A 23,702-nucleotide genomic window follows, 5' to 3' on the forward strand; every position below is an offset into this window, starting at 1 on the left:
ATAGCTCAGTGGTTAGAGAACATGCTTAGTATGCAAGAGGTCCTCGGTTCAATCCCCAGTGCCTCCATTAAAACAACTAGCTAAATAAATAAACCTAACTACCACCCACCCCCAAACAAAAACACAAAAACAGAAAGGAGCTCAGAAACAGACCTGAGTGGTAACTCAAAGTCCCAAGAGTGCATATAGCTGGCCTTTCCTTTCCTCCTTTTTTCCCTCCCCCTCCTCCCAGCCTACTGGCAGCTCTTGGGGCGCACACCTGGCTGGCCTCAGCCTCCCACCCACCTCACCTTCTTCTGTCTGACCCTCCAGCTGGTCCCCCGGTCATAGTCCTGGGCTCTCCAGCTCCCAGGAGTCATCCCAGAGCTAGACACTTCAGGACATCTAGTGCAACTCCTTCACTTTCAAATGGGGAAGCTGAGAGGCAGTGAGTTCTCTGAGGTTCCAGTAGAACGTCCCCACTTTCGCCTTAGGAGGGAGGAAAGAGGAGCTGCTCCTATGTCCTGCCCCTGGCCCCTGCCCCTCCCAGCCGGGAAACGGGGCAGGCTCCTTCAGTGCAGGAAGAGCCCAGAGGAATACTGTCTCGGCTCCTGGGTGTGGCTCTGTCTTCAGCTGGCTCCATAGTTATTTATTTGTCTGTTTGTGTGTGTGAGAGCTTTGCGGTTGGGAGGCTGGATCTGAGTGAAAGCAGAAGTGCCCGCGCGCTGTGGGCTGGGCTGCGCACAGCTTGGACCTTACAGGGACAGTCGGGAGAGGAAGGCGGGCAGAGGCCTTCTGTGTGGTGGCCTCTGGGGCTCTCTTTTTGTCCCTGCAGGGTGCTTGCACACTTGAGCGTTAACAGCCCTTCCATGTTGCTAGCAGCTGCCTCTCCTTGCTGGCTTTGGGCAGAAGAGTTGCCAAAAATAACCAGGCGGGCGCTTCCACTTGTGGGACACTCACTGTGGTGGCCTCGGGGCAGGCTTACTTGCTCCCTGCAGGCCCCGGTGCCTCTGGCTTCCCTGCTCAGGCCTTCTGTGGCCGCCCTCTCCCCAGCACCTTCCCTTTTATTGCTTAGACTGAGCCCAGGAGGGTGGAGGCTCCATTGTGGGCTCGGAAGCCCTGCCAGTTTCTGTCTGGGGACTCTTGTCCCACCATGTCCTTGCAGGCCCTGCTGGCTCAGCCAAGCCCAGGGGAGGCCTGTGCTGAGCATGCTCCTCCTGGGGCTGTAGGCCAGATGCCCTGCGTGCCTGCAGAGCCCGACCCTGTTGCGGGACTCCTGATCTCCTTGTCCTGTTCCTGCCTGGCCAGCCCAGCTCTCAGCTGGCTGTGGAGCTGGAGGAATCAGACCATTTCCTTCCCCTCCAGGTGTTGGAGACTAAAAATGATGCTACCCCTGCCCAGCAAGGGGGAAATGAAACCACACTTGTTGAGCCTGTACCTTGTGCCAGGCACTTCATCTTTCATACATATATATACCTTGTTTCATCCCACCACAACTATGAGATGAAGATATTGTGCTCATTTACCAGTAGGGAAACTGAGGAACACAGAGAGGCAGGTGATTGGCAAAGCCAGGACACATTCTGTTTGACCCTAAAGCCATCTTTTTACCACACAGTCCCCACACTCTGTGCTATTTTCATGTACACAGGGGACAGTACTTTGACCCTTGGAATGAAGTGTTGATGGTAGGAATTCAGGCACCATTAGACTGGCTGATAGGGGAGATATTTTGGGCTGGGAAGGGTGGGGAAGACCCCCCTGAGGCCTCCCACTCCAAACACTTCACAGGGCAGCCAGAAGCCCAGCCTGAGCCACAAGGCCCTGCTGTGGAGGATGACAGGCATGTAGGGGTCAGCTGTGTGTGTCTGTGTTGCGGGGGAGGGGTAGGCTGGGGGTGTCACTCATGCATGGGAGGAATTGAAGGGCTCAGATTCGGCCTTCCAGAGACCTCCCAAGTGTCTCCTTCTCCCCAAGTATCCCAGCCTCTGTAGTCCTGAGAATGGCTTTGGGACCACAGGCTGGAGATGGGTGGGATCTTGGGCTTCCTGGCTGCTGGGTCTGACCCCAGGGCCCATCACTCCAGCTGGCTTGGCATAGGTCCCAGAGAGCCTGGCTGGTGTGTACTTGGGGCTTGGGCTGGATGCTCTGCTGGTGCCCGGTGCCAAAGGCCTCTGGGTGTATTTCAGGAACAATAAAGAATAAATCAACACAGGAGAAAATGGCCTGCAGCAGCTGCTGAGAGTCTGGAGAAATGCAAGGAATGTGTGAGCATTTGGCAGAGGCCCTGGATCTTGACCGGGGCCTGAGAAAGGCCATGACACTGACTGGATGGCTGGGCAAGTGGGGCAGGCGGCTCAGCTCTCTGTGCCCACGCTGTCATCCATCTAAGAGGCCCCAGGCAGCCATGTTGAGATCCCCCCCACCGCCCCCGCTGGCAGCAAGTTTTTGTGCTTTTGGTCACCGACAGGTATTGGGGAGCCATATCATCCCTATTCTTTTCCTCCAAACCAGCAGGATTCTGCAACCCCCTCCCCCCCCCCCCAGAACTCCTCCCCTTCCCTCAGGCCATCAGGTAGATCTTGGCTCTTTCTGCAGCTGGCCAGGCAGGAGAGGCCGAGCTGATGAAGACATCACACACTAGACATCCCCCTACTCCATCCCCCAGCTCGTGCCACCTCCCTACTGAGGAGATGAGGCAGTGCCAGGTCTGAGGGTGTGCTGAGTGTGACAACATTCCCCGGGAGGCCCTGACCACAGCTCTACCCGAGTAATCAGCCGTGTGTTCTTGGGCAAGTCATTTTACCTCTCAGGGCTTCAGTTCCGTTAGCCATGAAATAGAGATTTGGACCAATGATCTTTGGGGTGGCTGGGCACTATCTGTCTCTCTTATTCAGGATGTACAGTGAACAAATGTTATTTTGGGATTTGAATTCTTGAGAGCCCCATTCAGAGAGGTGGGTTGCTGTGGTTAGAGCTGATGCTCAGTGCCCTGGGTGGGGGCCATTGGCACTAGTAGGAACCCAAGCATGGACTGACTTGACACAGACTTCAGGGTGCCAGAGGAAGGGGCAGAGCTTGGGCTGTGAAGATTTGGGGCAAGTCAAGAATTTATTTTTAAAGAGCTGTTGGCCAACTGTGGGTGTGGGGTTGGAGAGCGTGGGAGGGATGCGGCTTCCTCTTGAACTGAAGATGTTGAGCCTTCACAGGTTGGCCTAGTGGTGACAATCACTAGTAGTGCCCTCATCTTCAAAGCTGCTCACCTCCCAGGCCTCTCTCACTCACCTTTCCTGACCAGCCACACTTCCAGGACATGACAGTGGATTCCAGGCCAGCTGAAGCTGCTCTCCAGGGAGAAGATGTGAACAGCCCAGAGGCTGCTGCCATCTGTTCCAAATAGCCTGGTGTGGCCCCCAAGCAGGAGGCTGAGCCTGAAGCCCTGCAGAAAGGGCTCTGGGTTCCAGTCCTGGCATTCTGTCTGTACTCCTGTGATCTTGGATCTTCAGGTGCCTCGCTGAGAAAAGGGAGTGTAATAATTCCTATCTTGTGAGGACTAAACAGGATCATGTGTGTAGAGTGCTCAGCACCATGCTTGGCACTTAGTGGCGCCCTCAAGAAATGTCAGAGGTGGTCATAATGGTGAGGCAGAAGCCTTATTTTTGTGATGTTGGAGTTTCACCTTGGCTTCAAGCCCTGCCCAGTGTCTTGCCAAAAGGCCTCCTAAATGGAGGCCCGAAGCACTGTTATTGGAGTCCTCAATTCTGAGCCACACCTTGCTCCTGCCTGTGTATCTGCAGGGAGGTTTCTCTCCTTCTCTGGGCTGCTTTGTGGAACAAGGAATTAGGCTGAGTGAACTCCAACATCCCTTGATATTTGGAATCTGTTCAGCTTCCCCAGCTGGGCTCTGCTTGGCTGGTTGGCTCTGAAGAGAGGCACCAGCCACCTTTCTCCTTGTGGTTTGGAGATTCTTGTTCCAGAAGAAGACCCTGCTTACTCTGCAGCTCCCAACTCACCTCTGCAGTACCACCACCTCAAAACCTTCTGGGCTCTCCTAGCTTCCAGAGGGTCTTACAGATAGATGCTCCTGATCTTGAGGAGAGCATCTTGAGTTTCTGGCAGACCGAGGCTGGGATTGTTTTGGGGGGAGTGTTATGCTATGCTGTACTTGGAAATGGCCCCAGGAAAAGCAGCCATTCTGGGAGGGAGCATGAGAAAGGGGAGGGTCCACAGCTGGCTTTGTGGGGTTCTCATGTGTAGCGTTCCTTCTGAATGCCCACCAGAAGTGTGGATTTGGGATTTTTCTGGAAGGATGATGGAAAGACTAGGAACTTTAACAGCAGGCAACAAGGATTTGAATCTTGCTTCTGTCATCTTAATAACAGAGCCTCGTTTTCCCTCTGTAGAATGGGGACAATAAGGTGCCTAGTTGGGAAGTCCTTCTTTTGGGAAGGATCCCCCTTTTGGATATTCTGTAGACTGCCTGGGGGAGTGAAAATATTTGCTTGTGGCCATTTTCCCAGGAAGAAGCTGGGCTGCATAGCAAGCTGTTACAGCCCTAAAGGGCCCTCTCTCTCCCCCAGCTGTTTTGATTCTGGGATCAAGCTTGGGGTCAGGTTCAGTGTGTGTCTGGTATGGGAGCTGGGAGAGGGGCTCCCCAGGCATTTGCAGAAGTCTGAGTTCTGTGGCTTCCTTGGGCTGTGCAGAAGGTGTGGAGAACATGGTCTGAGTAAGTAGGGAGTGGCCCTTCTGAGCTGTGAGAACGTGACAAGTTACTTCTAACCTTCACTTCCTGTGTATTCCCCAAATTTCCTTCTATTTTTGATTTCTGTTTTTATCTCATTTTGATTGGAGAACATACTTTGTATGATTTCAACCCTTTTAAATTTATTGAGACTTATTTTATGACCTAATTTACGATTATCCTGGAGAATATTCTGTGTGCCCTTGAGAAGAATGTGTATTCTGCTGTGATTGGGTGGGATGTCACATAGTTATCTGTTAGGTCTATTTGCTTTGTAGTTTTTAAGTCTTCTATTTCCTTGTTGATCTTCTGTTAAGTTGTTCTACACATTATTGAAAGTGTAGTATTGACGTCTTCAACTATTATTGTTGAATTGTCTATTTCTCTTTTCAGTTCTGACAGTTGTACTTTGGGGGCTCTGTCATTAGGTGCATATATATTTACAATTATAATATCCATTTGATGTATAGACACTTTTATCATTAAAAATATCCTTCTTTGTCTATAATAGGAATTTTTGTCCTAAAGTCTGTTTTATCTAGTATTAGCATAGCCTTTCTAGCTCTCTTTTGGTTACTCTTTGTATGGTGTATATCTTTTTCCATCCTTTTACTTTCAACCTGTTTGTGTTTCTGAATCTAAATTGTGTGTCTCTTGTAAACAGTGGGTCATGTTTTTTTTTTTTAACCCATTTTCCCAACCTCTGCCTTTAAATTGGGGTATTTAATCTATTTACATTTAAAGTAATTATTGATAAGATCAGATTTCTGTCTACATTTTGCTATTTGACTTCTATCCGTCTAATGTCATTTCTGTTTCTCTGTTACTCCATCACTGTCTTCTTTTGTGTTAAATAGATAATTTTTTTTAAAGTTTTTTTTGGGGGGGGTAATTAGGTCTATTTATTTATTTAGTAATAGTTTAGGTTTTTTTTAATGGAGGTATTGGGAATTGAACCCAGGATCTTATGCATGCTAGCACACACTCTCGCCCTGAGCTATACCCTTCCCTACCCTTAAATAGATACTTTTGAGTATAGCATTCTAAACCTGTAAAATGAGACAAAGAAGAGTGAGGGTTAAATGAGATATTGCCTGCAACACACTCAGCACAGTGCCTGGCAAAATAGTAAGCGCTCAGTAAACACAAGTACTCAGTTGGGCCTCAGGCACTGTAAGAGCCACGGTCAGCCCTAGGACTAGCTGAGAGCAAGGCCCACCCAGGACCCCTCGTGCCTCCTGGGCAGGGCACAGCACCCTGGCAGGCAGCTACCTGGGGAGTGAGGAGCAGTGGATCCTTGGAAACTGCACTGTGTCAGGCCATGACCCTCTAGCCTTTCCCCTCTTCTAGCACCCAGGCACCTCCTGGCTGCTTATGAAGCACTGCAGATTTCCCACCTTGGTCCTGCCCCCTGTTACCAGACCCATGGACCAATCTCTCAAGGGTGGTTTGAGAAGCACTGCTCAACATAGATAGGCAGCAGGGTGTGATGGAGACCTGGTTTGGAGTCAGCCAGCTTGGATTTGAAGCCTGGCTTCTCACTGGTGACCTCAGGCTGTGATCTGGAACAAGTTACTTTTCAAAGCCAACCTTTCCTCGTTTCTCAGATAGGAGTAAGTGGTTATGCTAGTAAGTAGTCCTCACACACATTGGACACGTGGGCAGTGCTGGTGGGTATTATTTCATGTGGCAGTTGCTCATTACAAAGGTGATGCCTGGACTCAGGCCTTGTCCCCCCTGCCCCTCCCTCGGCACCTAAATTCCTCAAAGGTAGAAACTAGTGAGTGGTGACTCCTGGACTAGACACATAGGTATCTGATAGCCAGTTTACTGCCCTCTCCACTGGGCCACACTACCTCCAGGCCCTGCTTCTTCCAGCCTTGGTGCAGAAACAGAAAGGAAAATTAAAGAAGCATTATGGGATAGTGGTTAACACTGAGTAAAAGCTTGAAGATTCAGAAAGGGTGAGAACAGTATGTGCTGGAGGTCTGCCTGGAGGAGATAGGACTTGATAGGAGGCAGGTTGTCAGAGTGGAGGAGGCAGGACTTCCAGGCAGAGGGAATAGCTCCAACAAAGACTCAAAGTCAGGGAACTCTTCCCAGGGTCACCTGTTCCCTGTGTGTATTTCTAGACCCAGGATAGGCCACCTTGCATTATAATCAATGTGTGTTTCTGTTTTTCTCCCCCACTGGGCTGGGAGCTCTATGTGGGCAGGGACTGTACCTTGTCTCCTGTGTCTCCCCAGAGCCTGGCTTACAGCCAGTGCTGAGCAGATGTTTATTGAGTGGATGAAGGGGCAATGGGCTGATCTGCAGGGCTACAGAGGGTGTGTGTATGGGGGGCAGGGGTGTAGGCAGGGCAAGGCCATGTTAAGGTGGGTCCCTGTGAGTGGCCTTCTCTGTATGTTGGTCTAGGGCAGAGTCTGGCACTGGGGCTCAGGCAGACTCCAGAGATCCCTGCTCTAGACCTGCTGGTGAGCCGGGCCCTTCCAGAAGGGGAAGGGGAGCTGGAGCAGACTCTGGTGGCATGAGCCCTGTAGGGTATGAGAGGGTTGTGAGATCTGCTCCAGGGCTGGCTGCAGGGACACTTGCTCCATCTCTTCTGGGGAGAGCCCAGGCCTGCCAGCTTCCACTTCACCCTGGGAGTCCTGAGTCCTGTGGAAGGGGTTTCCTGGGCTGCCTGTAATCCTCTGTGGCCCTTGCCTAGGAGGGAGGCAGCTAGCCCCCCAAGTGTGGGTGAAAGCTGGGCCTGGAGGCTCTATCCTTTCCTGGCCCTGCCTGGGACTCGATGTTTCCTATCTGCTGCAGCTTCCCTCCAGTAAAACGGACCCGGTTCTCCTGGCTTACATGGACATCCTGGGCTTGTCTGTGGGGCATTGGGGGAGGGGATGATAGAGGTCAACGTCTGAAGGAAGCCCTGGGAGTGCCTCATAAGGCAAAGGATTTCCCTCTCACAAGTATCCTTTTAGAAACATCTTAGTGTTGCCTTTTTTACGGTCAAAGCTCGAACTGCAGCCAGCTCAAACCCTGGCTGAGCCCGGTCAACTTGGCGGCTGAGACCCCTGGGACTCATGACTCCCTGGCCTATCAGCCTGGCCGCTGCCTTTCAGAGCTGAAGTTCAGTCGGGAGAAGTGATAATCCGGGGACTCCCTCTGGACTCGGCATAGGCACATCACAGGGCCTGCTTTCTCACACCCCCAGGGGAACTGACACTTGTGGGAGGCAGGCCCTCATCTCTGTGGCTGGCGTCTCCTTCCTTATTAGTTTTATGTACCCCTTGAGAACGAGACATGTGTGTCCAGAGGCTTGAAGAAATGGGGCCCTTCAGCCTGGGTGTGAACTCCCAGTTAGAGGAGGGCACACAGCATTGCAGATGGTTGCACTGTGCCCAGAGGGAAAGTCTGTCTAGGGCCTGGGCACCTTTAGCTGGTCCAAGATGGCAGTTACAGGCCACTTGCACAGTCCCCGAGTATCTGAGAGAGAGCTTTTCAGGATATGAGCCTGGACTGGAAGGCCAGCTGGGCCATGCTGGGCTCCTCTAAGGAGGGCCCCTTACCACTGCCCCCTGGCATCCTAGATAGACACCTTGGTGTTTTGAGGTCCATCCCAGCCATGTCTCGGCACGAGGTGAACAGATCCACAGGCTCATGTCCCTGGCCATGGTCTAGGCAGGGGTGGGAAGCCTTGAGGGGAAAAAAATGGAGCAGAGGCAATAGTGGGACTGGCACTTTCCCAGTTGTCCTGCATGTAGTGTGGGGGCAGCGAGTGACAGTCAAGGGGCAAGTGGCTTATGGGCCCGCAGTTGGAGAAGGATTTGTGTTCAGCTTAGTTGGATGGATCCTGTGGCCACTGATGGGGTAGGCTGGGGTTGGGTAAGGGGGCTGGGCCTTTTGCTTCATTCTGCATCATGGGGAGCTTTGATATGCATTGGAAGAAAGACCGGAAGTCAGGGCCAGGCAGGAGCCCAGGGTGGATACATCGGCTATGAGTAGTGCCTCTGCCCAGGCTTGGCTCTGACTCACCTCAGGCACAGGTACAAGCCAAGTGCCAAGGTACAGGGATCAGCAAACTCTGCCCCACTGGAGTGCTGTCTGCTGGAGACTAAGAGATAGGTACCTAGAATTCAGTATGCTGAGCACAGTCATGCGGTTTAGAAGTATTATGAACTCAGAGTGTTGTTCCTGGCTCAGCCTTGGGGTGAGGAAAGACTTCCTGGAGGAAGCAGTGTCTGAGACCTGAAGGATGAGTAGGACTTGGTCAGGTGAAAGGGGCGGGAAGGTGTACGAGGCAGAGGAACTGCCTGGTCAAAGACCTGGAAACAAAGCAGGAACAGCCCTGAATGATGGCTCCAGCATGGAATGTTGAGAGAAGTAGCAGGAGCCCAAGTATGCAGGGACTTGTGGGCCAGATAGGAAGTTTAGACTTGGTCCTAAGATAGCCTCTTTGGTGCTCAGGGAACTGGCTGGCCTAGAGATTTGGGGCCTTGTTGGATGCCACATTTTGGTCTGTTTGGCCTTTGAGCTGTGACCTCCTCTTCCTAGTGCTGAGTTTGTAGGGCCAGGGGTGGCACAGGTAAGAGCAGGAGCTTGGGAGTGTTAGCCTCCTGGGGTCAGGGGGGTCCTTTAGTTGTCTTTCAACTCCATGTCAGAGATGAGCCCCTGGGGCCACTGGGACCAAGCTGGGCACCCCTTTCCTATGTAACCTTGACTCAGAATAGTTTTGTCTCTTGGATGATAGTGCTGAATGCCCCAAGCTTGTGAGTGGCCCTAGTCCCCTCAATGGTCATGACTTGGCCCATTGCCCTGTGCTGAGGGCTCACAGGACTCTCCCAGCCAATGTTGGGCATGTAGCTGGGTTGCTGATGGCACATGGGGAGCAGTGTGTGTTCAGTTGCGTCCTTGGAGGGCATGGTGTCACCACCAGCATAGAACACCCAACAGCCTTTTCAGCACCTTCCCTCATTTGTGTGCAAAACACATGTGTGGGCTCAGCACTGTTTTCTTTTCTTAGTGCACATTGCTTTCATCTGTAGAGAGAAAGTGCTTCTCACCATAGATGCTTCTGAAAGCCCCATAGGTCCCCAGCCATTGAGATTAGATTCTTGCCATGTCTTCTGCCCAGGGCTGTCTGTGGTGTGCAGCAGCGAGGCTCCTGGAGGAAGGGAAGGGTGAGTAGAGCCCAGATAGACAGTCAAACAGACTGACAGAGTGGGTGTAAGTGTCTGGGGCCCCATGATGTCTGTGGGTTTCCTTTTGCAGTGTTTCTGCATCCGTTGTTAGGCCCTGCAGCTGGTCCCAAGGGTGAGCTGCCTGCAGGAGTTCCTCATTACACCCTCTTCCCCGCAACCTCACGGAGTTGGCCCATCGGTCGGCAGCCTTCAGAAAGGATGGCTTCCTTCCTCTTCCTCATTGTGAGGAATGCCAGGTTGACTTCCACGTGAGGGACAGAGGAGGAGGGCTGGGGCAGAAAAACTGGGAGGAAGTGGTTCAGTCCTGGCCAGAGTTGCAGGCTATGAGGTATGCTTGGGGCATGAGGGCTGGAAGCCCCACCAACAGCCACCAGAATTGAGGCAGGGGTGGGCTTGCAGGGGCTGGAGGGTCCAGGCTTGGAGAGCAAGGCTGAAGCAGCCAGTGCAGTCTCAGGCTTCCTTGTGGAGCTCCCACACCTGCTGATGCCTCTGTGGGAAAGCTCCTTCCTCCCCTCCCTTCCTGTCGGACTGAGGGTCTCAGATGAACTGGAGCAGAACAGGAGAGGTTTACCTGTCAACAGTTCAGGTAAGGGTCAGGGGCTTCCCAGTGCCAGTGAGGAGGGATATCCGTGTGCAGAAAATCCTTGCTCTGAGACCATTGAGAGCGTGTTGTGGAAGGAAGGTGTGCAGAGAGGGCCCTGGTGTCTTAGTGGCATGTCTTAGGGATAAGGAATAAGAGCTTGGTCTTTGAGTCAGGCAGACCTAAGTTCAATTCCTGGCTCTGCAACATAATTACCATGTGACCACTGGCAGGTCACTTAACCCCTCTGAGCCTGTCTAGCTCACCTATAAAGTGGAGGTTAAAATAAAAATGCTTTATGCTTCAGTTTCATGCTGTCTTATAAAGCTGTTGTAGGAATTAAACATGTGCGAAGCATTGAGGACCTGCCTGGCACAGGTGCAGCATTATTATTATTATTATTATTATTATTATTATTATTATTATTATTATTATTATTATTACTGGCTGCTGCTGCTGCTTCTACTACTACTGCTCCTCTGTGTCCTGCTGCCTTGGTGTGTCCCTTCCCCGCCTCCCTCCGGGGTCCCCTGTTTTCTCCATCCCCTCAGATAACTGACCTTTCTTCTCTGAGGGTCCCGGATCTGGCTGTCTGTGCTCTTAGCACTGTTAGCCTTCCGATGGGGGTGAAAGGGAGGCCTCTCGAGAAGCTTCTGGAGCAATTCAGCCTCCTCAGAATTGACCCATTTGATTTCTTCTAAGCAAGTCCCTGGTCCAGCTTGGAAGCCTACTGTGGTGTCCTGAGGAAAGGCCCTCCTTGATGTGCAGGGTGGCAGGTGGGAGGTAGACCAGCAGAGTCCAGCCTTTCTTGGCCTGACCAAACAGTGGCAGGTGAGCCAGTCTGGGACTAGGGCAGGAGCAGCCCCGCCTTGGATCCTCTTTCACAGACTCCACCTCCATCTCTCCAACCCAATGTGGGGAACCGCTCTCCACTAGGGCTGAGCTGGCCATCCCTGTGCCTTGGTACCCTCCATTGGGCACACACTCACACATGCGCCAGGCCCATCTGCTACGTGGGCCTTCCCTTCCTCAAAGCCCCCAAGCTCAAAAGGCGACAGCGCTGTGATGGGGGATGTCTGTGTACTGTTGGGGGGAGGGGAGGCTCCCTGCTTCCGAGGCACATGGACCTGCCAACTCTCCCTCGGCCCCCTCCCCTCCCCTCCCCTCGAGCCAGCATGTTCTTCCTTCCTCTGCAGACACACACGTACTTGTAGTTGGTTCATGCTGATTGGAGAGGCAGAGCCAGACTCCGGTAGCCAGGACAGTCCCACCCGGCAGCTTCACGGTGGCGCCCAGGGTTGTTTTCAGTCTAGGTGCTGGCTTTGGGTTGGCTGTCAGAGAATGAGAGTTCAAAAGCAAGAGAAAGGGGTTTGTTCAGAAGGTGGTTTCTGTGGCCTCGGCACTCTCTGCTTGTCCAAGTCCTCCCCTTGGGCGGGAGCCTGGGTGACTCGGATGCTCTCCTAGTCTCCCCCACCCCCAGCTTCCATAGGCGAGACAAAGGGGGTGCGAGCCCGGAGAGTCGCTCTCACTCACAGCAGGGCCGGGAGCTGAGGAAGGAAATGGAGGAGGAAGTTCCTCCCCTTCTGGGTGCTGGGTGAAAGTGAAAGGCGGCAGGGGGCCGGAGTGAGTCACGGCCGCTCCGGGAGGGGAAGGGCTGGGGAGCTGCGGAAGCCTGCGGAGGAGCGATAGCGCGGCGGCCTCTCTGGGGCCAGGGGCATCGCCGGGTATAGCCAGGGCTTCATACTAGAGCCTGCCCAGTATGCCCAGCCCCAGCCCTCCTCTGCTCTCGCCTGGTTTTCTGGAAACTCCCCAGGTTGCTAATGAAGACCGGAGCGTCTAGGTTCTGACGTCTGAGGTCAGCCTGGTCCTGCAGATTTATTTGCAGGGGCTTCCTGAGTCCTCCTCCCCTCCCCTCCCCTTCTAGATAGACTGGCTCAGGACCAGAATTTTAGCATGGGGAAGAGATGGGCCATGTAGCTCCCACATTTGCCAGCTTCCAAGAAGGGGGAAAAACAAAACAAAAATACCCAAACAAACAAAAAACCTCTGAAGAAAGAAAAAGGTCTTTGAAAACACATGCAAGTTATACGTGTAAGTTATAACTTGCATGTAAGTAATAAAAACACATGTAAATTATAAAATACTGGTCTCAATCCTGTCTGTTCTGTAGCAGGATAAATAGAGCAAACTGTTTTTGTTGTCAGAAAACAAATATGGGAACATTATGAGCACTTTAGTCACGGCATGTCACGGAATAACCTTCTGGACCTAAGTTCTAGCAATCTGAACCCCCTCAATATCATAACTATACAGTTCCTTCGCTACAGATGCCAGGAGCTCTTTGGCAGTGGGGAAGGGTGGGTGGGGACTGCTGACTAGCTACCAGGCTGGATCCCGTCTCCAGGCAGCTGGGGGTTGCAAAACAGGTTCTGTGCTAGTTTGGGGAAGACTCTGGCAGCTACGGTTCCACCCAGCAGCTCCTCCCAGGGGTGGGGCTAGGACTGCACATATCTTTCATGTAGGGGCCTCACCTACATGCCTCAGTGCAAAAGACCCGAGCCTAGCCTTGGGCCCAGGACTCTGCAAGGGCCTGGTGGGGCTCCCAACCCTTGGGCTGCACAGTTGGGAATGATTCCTATTTTCTCTACTGCCTGTTTGAGATGTGCCTGGAGTATCAGAGGAGGCATTGGCTGAATAAAACTACTTGGTCTGGTGGGAGGCTACAGCTTCAACGGATGTGAGAGGATCTGCCGGGCTGCCCAGTGGGCTGAGGAGGAGAAGGGAATCCAATATGGCCTTTGTCACCTAGGGGCTTAGGCTGGATCTCAGCCCCACTGGCCCCCTTGGCAGCTTCCTTGTGCTGTGTGCAGGTTACACAACTAAATGCAATAGATCTGGAGTCTAACTAGGAGGGCAAGGTGGTGGGACAAGAGGAGAGACCCATGGCGCCCTGGGAGGTGCTGGTTCTGGTTACTTCTGGTGGCTCCCCCAAGGTCCTGGCTGCTGCCTCACCAATGCTGCCCTGTGACCTTGGGCTTGTTCCTGGGAGGCAGTGGAAACACAGGGCCCTTGAGGCCCCCCTCGCACTTGAGCTGACATGTGGGGCATCCTGGGAGGCTGTAGCTGACACTGCTGCTATTCTTGTCTGCAGGCTGCAGGGCCCCGTGGAGCATCATGAACTGGGAAGAGTAGAGGAGCCCAAGAGCCTCTCTTTGAAGAGCAAGGAAGAGCCAGCTGTTCTTTCTCCCTGTGTCTGACCACACCATCCAGCATTTCTGCTGCCCCCACTGGCTGCTGGACTAGGGCCAGACTTCCAGCACGACTGTCCCCCAGGGGATGGGCAACTGGTGAAGTAGGTCTCACTGTCGGGGCCCCGTTGGCCACACCATGAACCTCCAGGCCCAGCCCAAGGCTCAGAACAAGCGGAAGCGTTGCCTCTTTGGGGACCAGGAACCAGCTCCCAAGGAGCAGCCCCAACCCCTGCAAGCCCCACAGCAGCCCCAGGCCCCTCCACAGTCCACCAGAGTGAAGGAGGAGCCTTACTTTGGGCACGAGGGTCCGGCAGGGGCTGCCTCTGCCTCCCAGCCAGTGGAACTCCCCCCTCCCAACAGCCTGGCCCTGCTGAACTCTGTGGTGTATGGGTCTGAGCGAACCATGTTGTCCCAGCAGGTGGGCTCAGTCAAGTGGCCCAACTCTGTGATGGCTCCAGGGCGGGGCCCGGAGCGTGGAGGGGGTGGGGGGGTCAGTGACAGCGGCTGGCAGCAGCAGCCTGGCCAGCCTCCACCCCACTCAACGTGGAACCGCCACAGCTTGCCCCTCTACAGTGGACCCAAGGGGAGCCCTCATCCTGGCATGGGGGTCTCTACCTACTATAACCACCCTGAGGCACTGAAGAGGGAGAAAGGAGGGGGGCCGCAGCTGGACCGCTATGGAAACGCAGTGCGGCCAGTGATGCCACAGAAGGTGCAGCTGGAGGTAGGGCGGCCCCAGGCACCCCTGAACTCTTTCCACATGGCCAAGAAGGCCCCCAACCAGACGCTGCCCCTGCAGCCCTTCCAGCTGGCGTTCGGCCACCAGGTGAACCGGCAGGTCTTCCGGCAGGGCCCGCCGCCCCCCAACCCTGTTGCTGCCTTCCCGCCGCAGAAGCAGCAGCAGCAGCAGCAGCAGCAGCAGGCAACCCTGCCCCAGATGCAGCTCTTTGAGAACTTCTACCCCATGCAGCAGCCACCCTCTCAGCAGCCCCAGGACTTTGGCCTGCAGCCGGCCGGGCCACTGGGGCAGCCCCACTTGGCTCACCACAGCATGGCACCCTACCCCTTCCCGCCCAACCCTGACCTGAACCCAGAACTGCGAAAGGCCCTCCTGCAGGAGTCGGCCCCGCAGCCTGTGCTACCTCAGGCCCAGATCCCCTTCCCCCGCCGCTCCCGCCGCCTCTCTAAGGAGGGCGTCCTGCCTTCCACCGCCCTGGATGGGGCTGGCACCCAGCCTGGGCAGGATCCTGCCAGCAACTTGTTCCTGCATCACTGGCCCTCGCAGCAGCCACCACCTGGCCCCCTGGGGCAGCCTCATCCTGAAGCTCTGGGATTCCCGCTGGAGTTGAGGGAGTCACAGTTGCTGTCTGACGGGGAGAGACTGGCACCCAACGGTCGCGAGCGGGAGGCTCCTGCCATGGGCAACGAGGAGGGCGTGCGGGCAGTGGGCACGGGGGACTGTGGGCAGGTGCTACGGGGTGGGGTGATCCAGAGCACGAGACGGAGGCGCCGGGCGTCCCAGGAGGCCAACCTGCTGACCCTGGCTCAGAAGGCCGTGGAGCTGGCCTCACTGCAGAACACAAAGGTGAGAGTGGTGTGGGCTGGGGCAGACCTGGCACAGGGTGGGGGAGCCGTGTCTGGGGCTGGGGGAGAGCAAGTGACTCCAGGTCCACGAGGGTGGTCTTCTTACTTCACTAAAGGAAATGCAAGAACCTATCCATTTCAGGGAGTTCTGAATCTCTGTGTAGGTGTATTCACACCTGAAGGGAAGATGGGGTTTAAACACATGCAGGGTTGTGGGCAGGAAAATGCAGTACCCTCCTGTGGGTTGGCTTCTTCATTTGGGATTTGCAGGATTGGGAGAAGGGAGAAGCGGAACCGTTTACAGATCAGTGGGTTTCACAGATAAGAATGTGGTAGTGGTTACACAGGTGGTTGTACTTGTCAAAATGCATTGAACGATAATTAAAAATTGGTGCATTTTGTTGTATATAAATTATACTGCAATAAAATTGATTTAAGAGAAAAAGACAATCTAAATGGGGAAGAAGAATGAACAGAATTTGAGCACCTGTGTTGTACGTGGAGTTTCTTATACTTGGTCACAAGTAATTTATCATCAAACCCTATGAGAAGGATGCTGTCATTTGTCCTATTTTATTGCTAAAGAAGCTGAGACCCAGTTGGGATTTCCCAAGGTCACAGGGGTAAGATAGAAGCCTAGTATCTGACTCCAAAGGCAGTGTTTGCCCCTTCCTTCACTAGAGGTCTGAACCTTCAAAGCCCACTGGGCCAGGCTGATACGTAGGAAGCTGCAGAATTTGACTTCATGCCAGCCAGTTGCCAGTGAGGAAATAGATACAGAGACCACCCTTACTTTGCCACAGGTTCCTTGCTTACTTTCTTTTGCAGAGATACGTTTTGACTATTGAGATACTATTTCACATGCCTCTAACCGTGTAGGCAAAATAAAAAACATCTGTAAAGCCACTTGTGGCCTGAGATGGCCATCTGGGGACTCCTGCTCCAGGCCAGGATGGGAGAACCTGGCAGAAGGGAGGTTTTGGAGAGTATTAAGGAATATGGTGGGGGAAAAGGTAGCCAGGGAAAGGCCAGGTTACCAAAGACCATTGGGAACCATCATGAGTGTTTGAATCCCTGAATCAAATGGGACTAAGGGTCCCAGACCAGCAAATCAGGACTTACCTTCTAACTCTCTTCATTTCCCCCTCCCTCCTTCTCTAGGATGCCAGTGGCTCTGAAGAGAAGCGGAAAAGTGTACTGGCTTCAACTACCAAGTGTGGGGTGGAGTTTTCTGAGCCCTCCTTAGCTGCCAAGCGAGCACGGGAGGACAGCGGGATGGTGCCCCTCATCATCCCAGTGTCTGTGCCTGTGCGGGCTGTGGACCCAACCGAGGCGGCCCAAGCTGGAGGTATTGATGAGGATGGAAAGGGTCCTGAACAGAACCCCACTGAACACAAGCCATCGGTCATCGTCACCCGCAGGCGGTCCACCCGTATCCCCGGTACTGATGCCCCAGCTCAGGTATGAGAGACGCTCCATGCAAACACCTCCAGTACCTGGGTGCCCCTGGGGACCTAAGACTGTACGGGGAAAAAGGAGAACGTGGCCGTGTGGGAGGGATTTAGGTGACCCATGGGGATATTATTTATATTTCCAAATGAACCTTTTGAGCAAATGTACTTACGGGGAACAGAGAGACAGTTTTATACTTGAAAGTTGGTACTGTTTAGGAAAATCTAGGATGTGTGAATCTCTTATTTTAGGTCAGCAAATTTTGATTGGGCCTCTAATATGGGTCAGGCACTGTGCTAGGCACTGGGATGTAGAAATGTTTGCTTATTCTATCAGTACAAACATGTATGTTGAAATCTCTCTCTTAGATTGAGGTTTTTTCTATTTCTTCTTAGTTCTGTCACTATTTGTTTTATATTTTTGATGCAATTTTATTAGTTGCATACTCATTTAGAACTGGATTAGACACTTTATCATGAAATGTTTCTTTTTATCTAGTAATTTTTTTGCCTTCTAAAGTCTGCTTTGTCAGATATTTAGCATTCTTTTGGTTAGTGTGGGTGGGAGGAGGACGGGATGTTTATCTTTTCCATCTTTTTACTTTCAGCCTTTCTGTATCCTTCTGTCTAAGGTGTATCTTTCAAGTGGCATATAATTGGGGTTTCTTGTTATCTGTTCTAACAACCTTTGTTTTCTCACTTGAGCATTGATACAGTTCACATTTAATATAATTACTGATATATTTTGGCTTAAATCTGCTATCTTCTGTTTGCTTTCTATTTATCCCATCCTGCCTTTTCTTTCTTCTTTTTTCCCTTTTTGTTTTCCTTTGGGTTGATTGCGTTTGTTATTCCATTTCCTTTCTTTGTTAATTTATTAATTATATACTTAGTATTACTCTGTTAGTGATTACCCTAGCAGCCTTTCTTGTTTTTGTGAGAGAACTAAGCCCTGCAGAAAGGGATTTGAGTGACTGTCGCCTCAGTTATCTGGAGGATAGTTCATAGCACCATTCTAAATGCATAGAAGAGAAGTTAACTCATTACATAGTGAATGCCTTATGACATTAGAGCTTAATTCTCTGGTTGAGAAGTGTTCCTAGAAATTAAAATGCATTCTTGGCTTATTGAAATCTACTCTTAATCTAATCCAAGAGTACTTTAACTCTTCTTGGACAATGCAAAGTTCTTATAACCCTTGAACCCCATTTTCCACCAATCCCTAACTTACAGAACTATTGACATGAGTTTTCATTCTCTATATATTTTAACATTGACAGGGCATTATAACATTATTGTAATGTTCAGTTGTTCATTTTAGATTTATCCAAATACTGAGTGTTTTGTTGCTTTTTGTTTCTCCTCATATCTCCAAGCTTCCATCTCAGATCATTTATATGCTGCTTGAAGAACATCCCTTAGCATTTCCTTTAGTGTGACTCTGTTAGGGATAAATTTTATTAGTCTTTGATGGTCTGAAATTGTTTTTATTTCATCTTCATTTTTGAATGATAGCTTTGATGGGTAGAGAATTCTGTGTCAGTAGGTTTTTTGTTTTTTGTTTTTTCTCCTTGGCACTTTAAAGATATCATTCCATTGTCTTTAGGCTTCTATTGTAGTTACAGTGTTGGGAAGTCGCTACAAGCCATCTTCTTGTTCCTTTGAATGTAAGGGTTTGGGGGTTGGGTTTTTTTTTTTTTTTGGTCATGGTTTTCAGTAGTTTTGCTGTAATACCTAAATATCGTTCTCTTTGTATTTATCCTGTTTAGAGTGCTTCTTGAATATTTCTTCTGCCCCACTTCTGTCTCCTCTCCTTCTGGGACTCCAGTTACACATTTTTATTATTTTTGTTTTTTTTCAAATGGAGGTACTGGGGATTGAACCCAGGACCTTGTGCATACTAAGCATGCACTCTATCACTGAGCTACACCTTCCCTGCCTGGTTACACATTTTGTTAGAGCTTTTCACCACATTCCTTATTTTGTCTGTCATGTATTTTTCTATGTTTTCCATTTTTTTCAGTCTGACTTATCTTTCAGTTCACCAGTTCTCTCTTTAGCTGTGTCTAATATGTTGTTAAGCCCATTCACTGAGCTCTCATTTTTAGTTATTTTGTTTTTCAGTTACTGAATTTTCATATGGTTCATTTTTAGAGTTTCTAGTTCTTTGATGAGAGTCACAACTTTGCCTTTTATTTTATTGCATAACTTAAGCATAGGTTTCTTAAAGTTTATGTCTGATAACTCCATTAATGGGATCCCTATGGATCTGTTTCTATTATCTGCCATTTCTTGTTTTTCAGTCACATCTTGCTCTCTTGTATATCTGGTTATTTTTTATTGAATGTCAGACATTATACATAAAACATTGTTGAGGTAATTAAAGATTCTGGGTGACGTTCTTCTCTACTGGAGAGGATTTATGGTAGCAAAGAGCACAAGCAGTCCTGGATTACTTTAAATCAGATGGCTTGAAGCTGGGCATTATTCCATTTGAGAACAAGTCTCAAATGTTTCTGATGCACCTTTATTTCGAGGATATAGCCCTTTGGAGTCCCAATCCAAAGCCTGGGGGTTTACCAGGGTCTCCTTCCTTGGCAAGCTTTAAACTCCAGTTTTTATTCTGCTGGCTCCTTGAATTTATTAAAAACTCTACTCATTTTCTCAGCCTCTGAGTTGCCTCTTCCATAATAGCATCTATCTCTAGGGAAAATACAACTTACCTTTTTTGGTGTTCCTCTTTTTCCTGGATCTTGGCTCTTTAATTCTTTGCGAACTAATTTGCTCTCTGATACCTGCAAAACTGTGGTTTTTGTACTGAATCTGGATTTTTTCATTATTCTTAGCTGGGGAGTCAGCCTGCATGCCTGCTGTCTGTAACAGAAAGGAGAGCTCCAAGGTTAGCATGTGCAGCACAGTCTCTGCTCTCTGGGGTCTTGTTCTCTGGTTAGGGAAATGCTTGTATTAGAGGCTGGAGGCTAGAGGTCTGGGCAGCTTGTCCTGAGGGTGGCAGGAAGGAGCTTGAGCAACTACACAGCTCAACATGTCCATTTCATAGATGAGGAAATAGATCCAGAAAAGGCAAGGGGCTTGCCTAAGGTCACACAGCCAAGTAGTGGCAGAGCTAGTCCTGGAATTTGAATCTCTTGAATCCTGCCCGAGTACTTTCTGGGGAGGGAGGTCTGTCTGTCTGTCTGTCTGTCTGTCTATCTATCTATCTATCTTTGTAGACATTTTCAATCATGTGCAAAAGTAGAGAGAATGGTATAATGAACTCTAATATTTAGCTGCCCACCCTGTTTACAGTTCTCAAAATATAGCCTGTCTTCTTTCATTTGTACCTCTACTTCTCCCTGCTACTGGATTTTTTTTTTTTGAAGCAAATCCCAAATATCACATGATTCTATCCATAAATACTTTGGTTTTGTATCTTAAGTACATCATACATAAGGATTCTCTTTCCTTCTTTCTTCCTTCCTTCTTTCCTCCCTCATTCCCTCCCCTCTTTTCCTTCCCTCCTTCAATCTCTCTCTTTCTCTGTTTCTTTCCTTCCCTCCCCTCTTCCTTCCTTCTTCCTTCCTACAATACCATTATCACACCTAAAAAATCAATATTGTCAAATATTCAGAATAGTTTTAAATCCATTTTCCCTATTATGAAATCACAAATCATTACAGCTAGCTGAGTTCGTGTTGGATTTCTCATCTATCAAGTTTGGGGGCTTTTGGCGTCACTGCATTTTTTTTTTTTTCTGTGTAGTCATATTGTTCCCCTAAGTGGGGAAGCATGAACAATGTCATTTATTCTTAGTCTTAAAACAGCAGAGGGTACAAATAGCTAACCGGCATGGGCAAGGCATCATGGGGAGTCAGGGCCCTCTGCTGGAAGATTGTGTGGGAGCTGGAACCTGAGAGGAGAGGAAAACCTGTTGTTCCCAGTCCCACTCAGTCAATGTGGCCAATCTTACCTGTGTACCCAGGGAGGTGATTGAAGTCGCTCACCCCCTATAGGGCTTCATTCTCTTTTGAGCCAATGATAGGCCCCCATTCCTCTACAGCCATGCCTTCTACTCTGTATGGAGCCCATGAGGTGTACCAAGCAGGGAGAAGTGTAAGCCAGGAGGGCTAACCTTTGACAGCACAAGTAGGCTAGCCTGTGATAGTAGGACTAATACTATGAGAATTAAAGTTCTTCAAGGACAAGGGCTGTCCTGTTCACTGTGTGGTCCCTCAGATCTTGGCACACAGTATGGGCCACCATCTAATACAGAGCTTGGAGTGTAAGTAGTGGTAGCAGCCAGTATTGATTAATTGCTATGTACCAGGTCTTGTTCTCAGTGATTCCCACGTATTCATTCATTTAGTCCTCATAGCTACCCCATCATGTAGGCACTTTTTATTCCCCTGTTAAAAATAATGATGCCCAGAGAGTTAAGTAATTTTAAGTGGTAAGTTAAAGAAGTGGATCCCAGTCCGAGTAATCTAGTTCCAGAGCCTGGGCCCTCAACCACTATAGTCCCCTGCCCTAGAGGACTTTTCAGCAGGGGTTGGCAACTATGGCCTGTGGGCCAAATCCAGCCCTAAGAGTGGTTTTTACCCTTTTCAAAGGATTATTTAAAAAGGGGGTAGAGGGCCAGGAAAAGAAGAATATGTACCAAAGAATATATGTGTCGCCCACAAAGCCTAAAATATTTACTCTCTGGCCCTCGGCAAACTGCTGACCCCTGCCCTAGAGGAGACACTAAGAAGGGCTTTTGGACCTGTTCCCTATCTTAGGCTTGCCTCGGTGGGTGTGGTGGGCAGACTAAGTTCCAAAGGTGAGACTGGCAAGCAGTGGTCAAGACTTCAGTGTTCCCAGGACGTAGGAGGCTGAGCCGTCTTGGTTCTGTTTCCTTCCCCAGGCTGAGGACATGAATATCAAGTTGGAGGGGGAAACTTCAGTGCGGAAACCAAAGCAGCGGCCGAGGCCTGAGCCCCTGATCATCCCCACCAAGGCGGGCACTTTCATCGCCCCTCCCGTCTACTCCAACATCACCCCATACCAGAGCCACCTGCGCTCCCCTGTCCGCCTCGCCGACCACCCCTCTGAGCGGAGCTTTGAACTGCCCCCCTACACACCACCTCCCATCCTCAGCCCCGTGCGGGAAGGCTCCGGACTCTATTTCAATGCCATCATGTCGACCAGCAGCATCCCAGCCCCTCCTCCCATCACACCAAAGAGTGCCCATCGCACCCTGCTCCGGTCTAGTGAGTTGACCCCCCAACCCAGACCTGGCAGGAATGTGGGAGGGAAGGCATTGAGCAGGGAAGACTCAGCTTCTGGGGCAGCTGGGGATTGGGCTGGAATGCTGTGGGAAAAGGGGCTCCACACGCTCTCCTCTGAAAGAGAGAAGGTTGTCCTGGCTCAAGTACATTTAGGTGTGGGGGAGAGGAGGTGTCAGCCCAGCTGCGTGGACTCAAATCCCAGTTCCACCATTTACTCCTACATCCCCTGTGGAAGTCATTTAAACTCCCTGGGTCTCAGTTTTTTCAATATTTAAATGAGGATGTTAGTATTTGGTTAATGATGAAATTGTCAATATGTATTCAGCTATTTTTAAATCCACAAACAGCAGTTTCCTATGATTCAACCTAATAGCTTCCTCCCAGGGCTGTGGTGAGGTTCAGATGCATTAACACACGTAAAGCACTTAACACTGTGCCTGGCGTGTCACATTTGTTCTTAATATTATGTGGCAGACCCTGTCTCCTGGGTCTCTTCAACAGTCCTTTTGGCCCAGAGCAGACATTTTGGCTGGCCTGGATGGTGAATTGCTGAAAAATGTTGCCTACTCCACACAAGGGTTCATTTCCTCTGAGAAATGGGATAATCCTTTCTCAGGGTGATAGGATTATGTGTGAGACCAGAGGTAGCACCGGGGTGAGGCAGTGCTGTCCCTGAATTAACCTCTGACCCTGACCTCACCGTGGCATAGTTCTCTGGTGCCCCCTGGTGTCTGTGGATGAGAAATGGCTCCCCCTGGGCCTGCTGGCCTTCAGCCCTTCAACTTCTACAGGAAGCTTCGAAACCTCTCCCTGCCTGGGTTGTGCAGGAAGAAGTCACTGTAGAGACCATATTGGCAGCAAAGAAGAGGTCTGTCCATCCATGAATATTTATTTTGCTCTTAGCTGTAAAGTCTGAACTGGGTCCTGTGAGGGCCTCAGAAATGTCTGGGACACCATGGTCTATTCTAAAGAGAATGCAGGGTCATTAATTAGGGAGTCGAAATGGAAGCTTGGAAGACAGAAAAACAGAAGTTCCAGGCACTGTGGGATCAGCAGTGAGTGAGTGAAGCAGACCCTAAGCTCTGAAGCCTGCAGAGTGGTGGTGAGGAAGGCATTTATTTAAGAGAGAGTGGGGCTAGAGCTGTACTTGAACTAGGAAGCAGGTGGGGAGGGCACCCTATGAAGTAATGCAAAGGCCCGGAGGTGGGACCGTGCAGGGAGCGCCAAGAGGGAGTGATCTGCTGGGATCGAGGATCCAGGCAAGGTGGTGGTAGGAGGCATAGATGGAAGAGAAACAGGCCTTGAATGCTGAGCTGAGGAGTTGAGCTTTTCTCTCAGGTTGCAGAGGGAAGTCAGCAGAGATTTTGTTTTTGGAGCAAGGGAGTGTCTTGATCATGTAGGGCATTAACATTAGCTCAGGAGAAACTGAGGCAGAGAACCCAGCAAGGAATTGAGAAGATAATTACGAAACAGTGATCTCCTTCACCACCTTGCTCGTGGGGCGGAAGTTTCAGCCTCTTTACCAGAGCAATTGTAGTTGAATGTTGGAGTTCGTGCTGTGGTGTGGGCGCTCCTGGGGCAGGGACCCGGCTCCAGAAGTAGATCTAGTAGTAGTAGTAATAATAGTAGCTAATATTTTTTGAGGGCTTTGTGTATGATTTCA

At 50.6% G+C, this 23,702-nt stretch overlaps 1 protein-coding gene across 2 annotated transcripts in view; it reads left to right on the forward strand.

Annotated features, from left to right (window-relative positions):
* MIDEAS (mitotic deacetylase associated SANT domain protein) overlaps window positions 1-23,702 on the forward strand; it is a 66,317-nt gene that overhangs the window by 30,077 nt on the left and 12,538 nt on the right. For both annotated transcript variants that reach the window (XM_074365274.1, XM_074365273.1), the window contains exons 2-4: window positions 13,641-15,325; window positions 16,486-16,785; window positions 21,676-22,021. In XM_074365274.1, the coding sequence (XP_074221375.1) occupies window positions 13,877-15,325; window positions 16,486-16,785; window positions 21,676-22,021 (2,095 nt within the window). In that variant the 5' untranslated portion in view covers window positions 13,641-13,876. The remainder of the gene's footprint in view (window positions 1-13,640; window positions 15,326-16,485; window positions 16,786-21,675; window positions 22,022-23,702) is intronic.

This window comes from Camelus bactrianus, chromosome 6, assembly GCF_048773025.1.
Source record: "Camelus bactrianus isolate YW-2024 breed Bactrian camel chromosome 6, ASM4877302v1, whole genome shotgun sequence".
Classification (NCBI taxonomy): Eukaryota; Metazoa; Chordata; class Mammalia; order Artiodactyla; family Camelidae; genus Camelus; species Camelus bactrianus.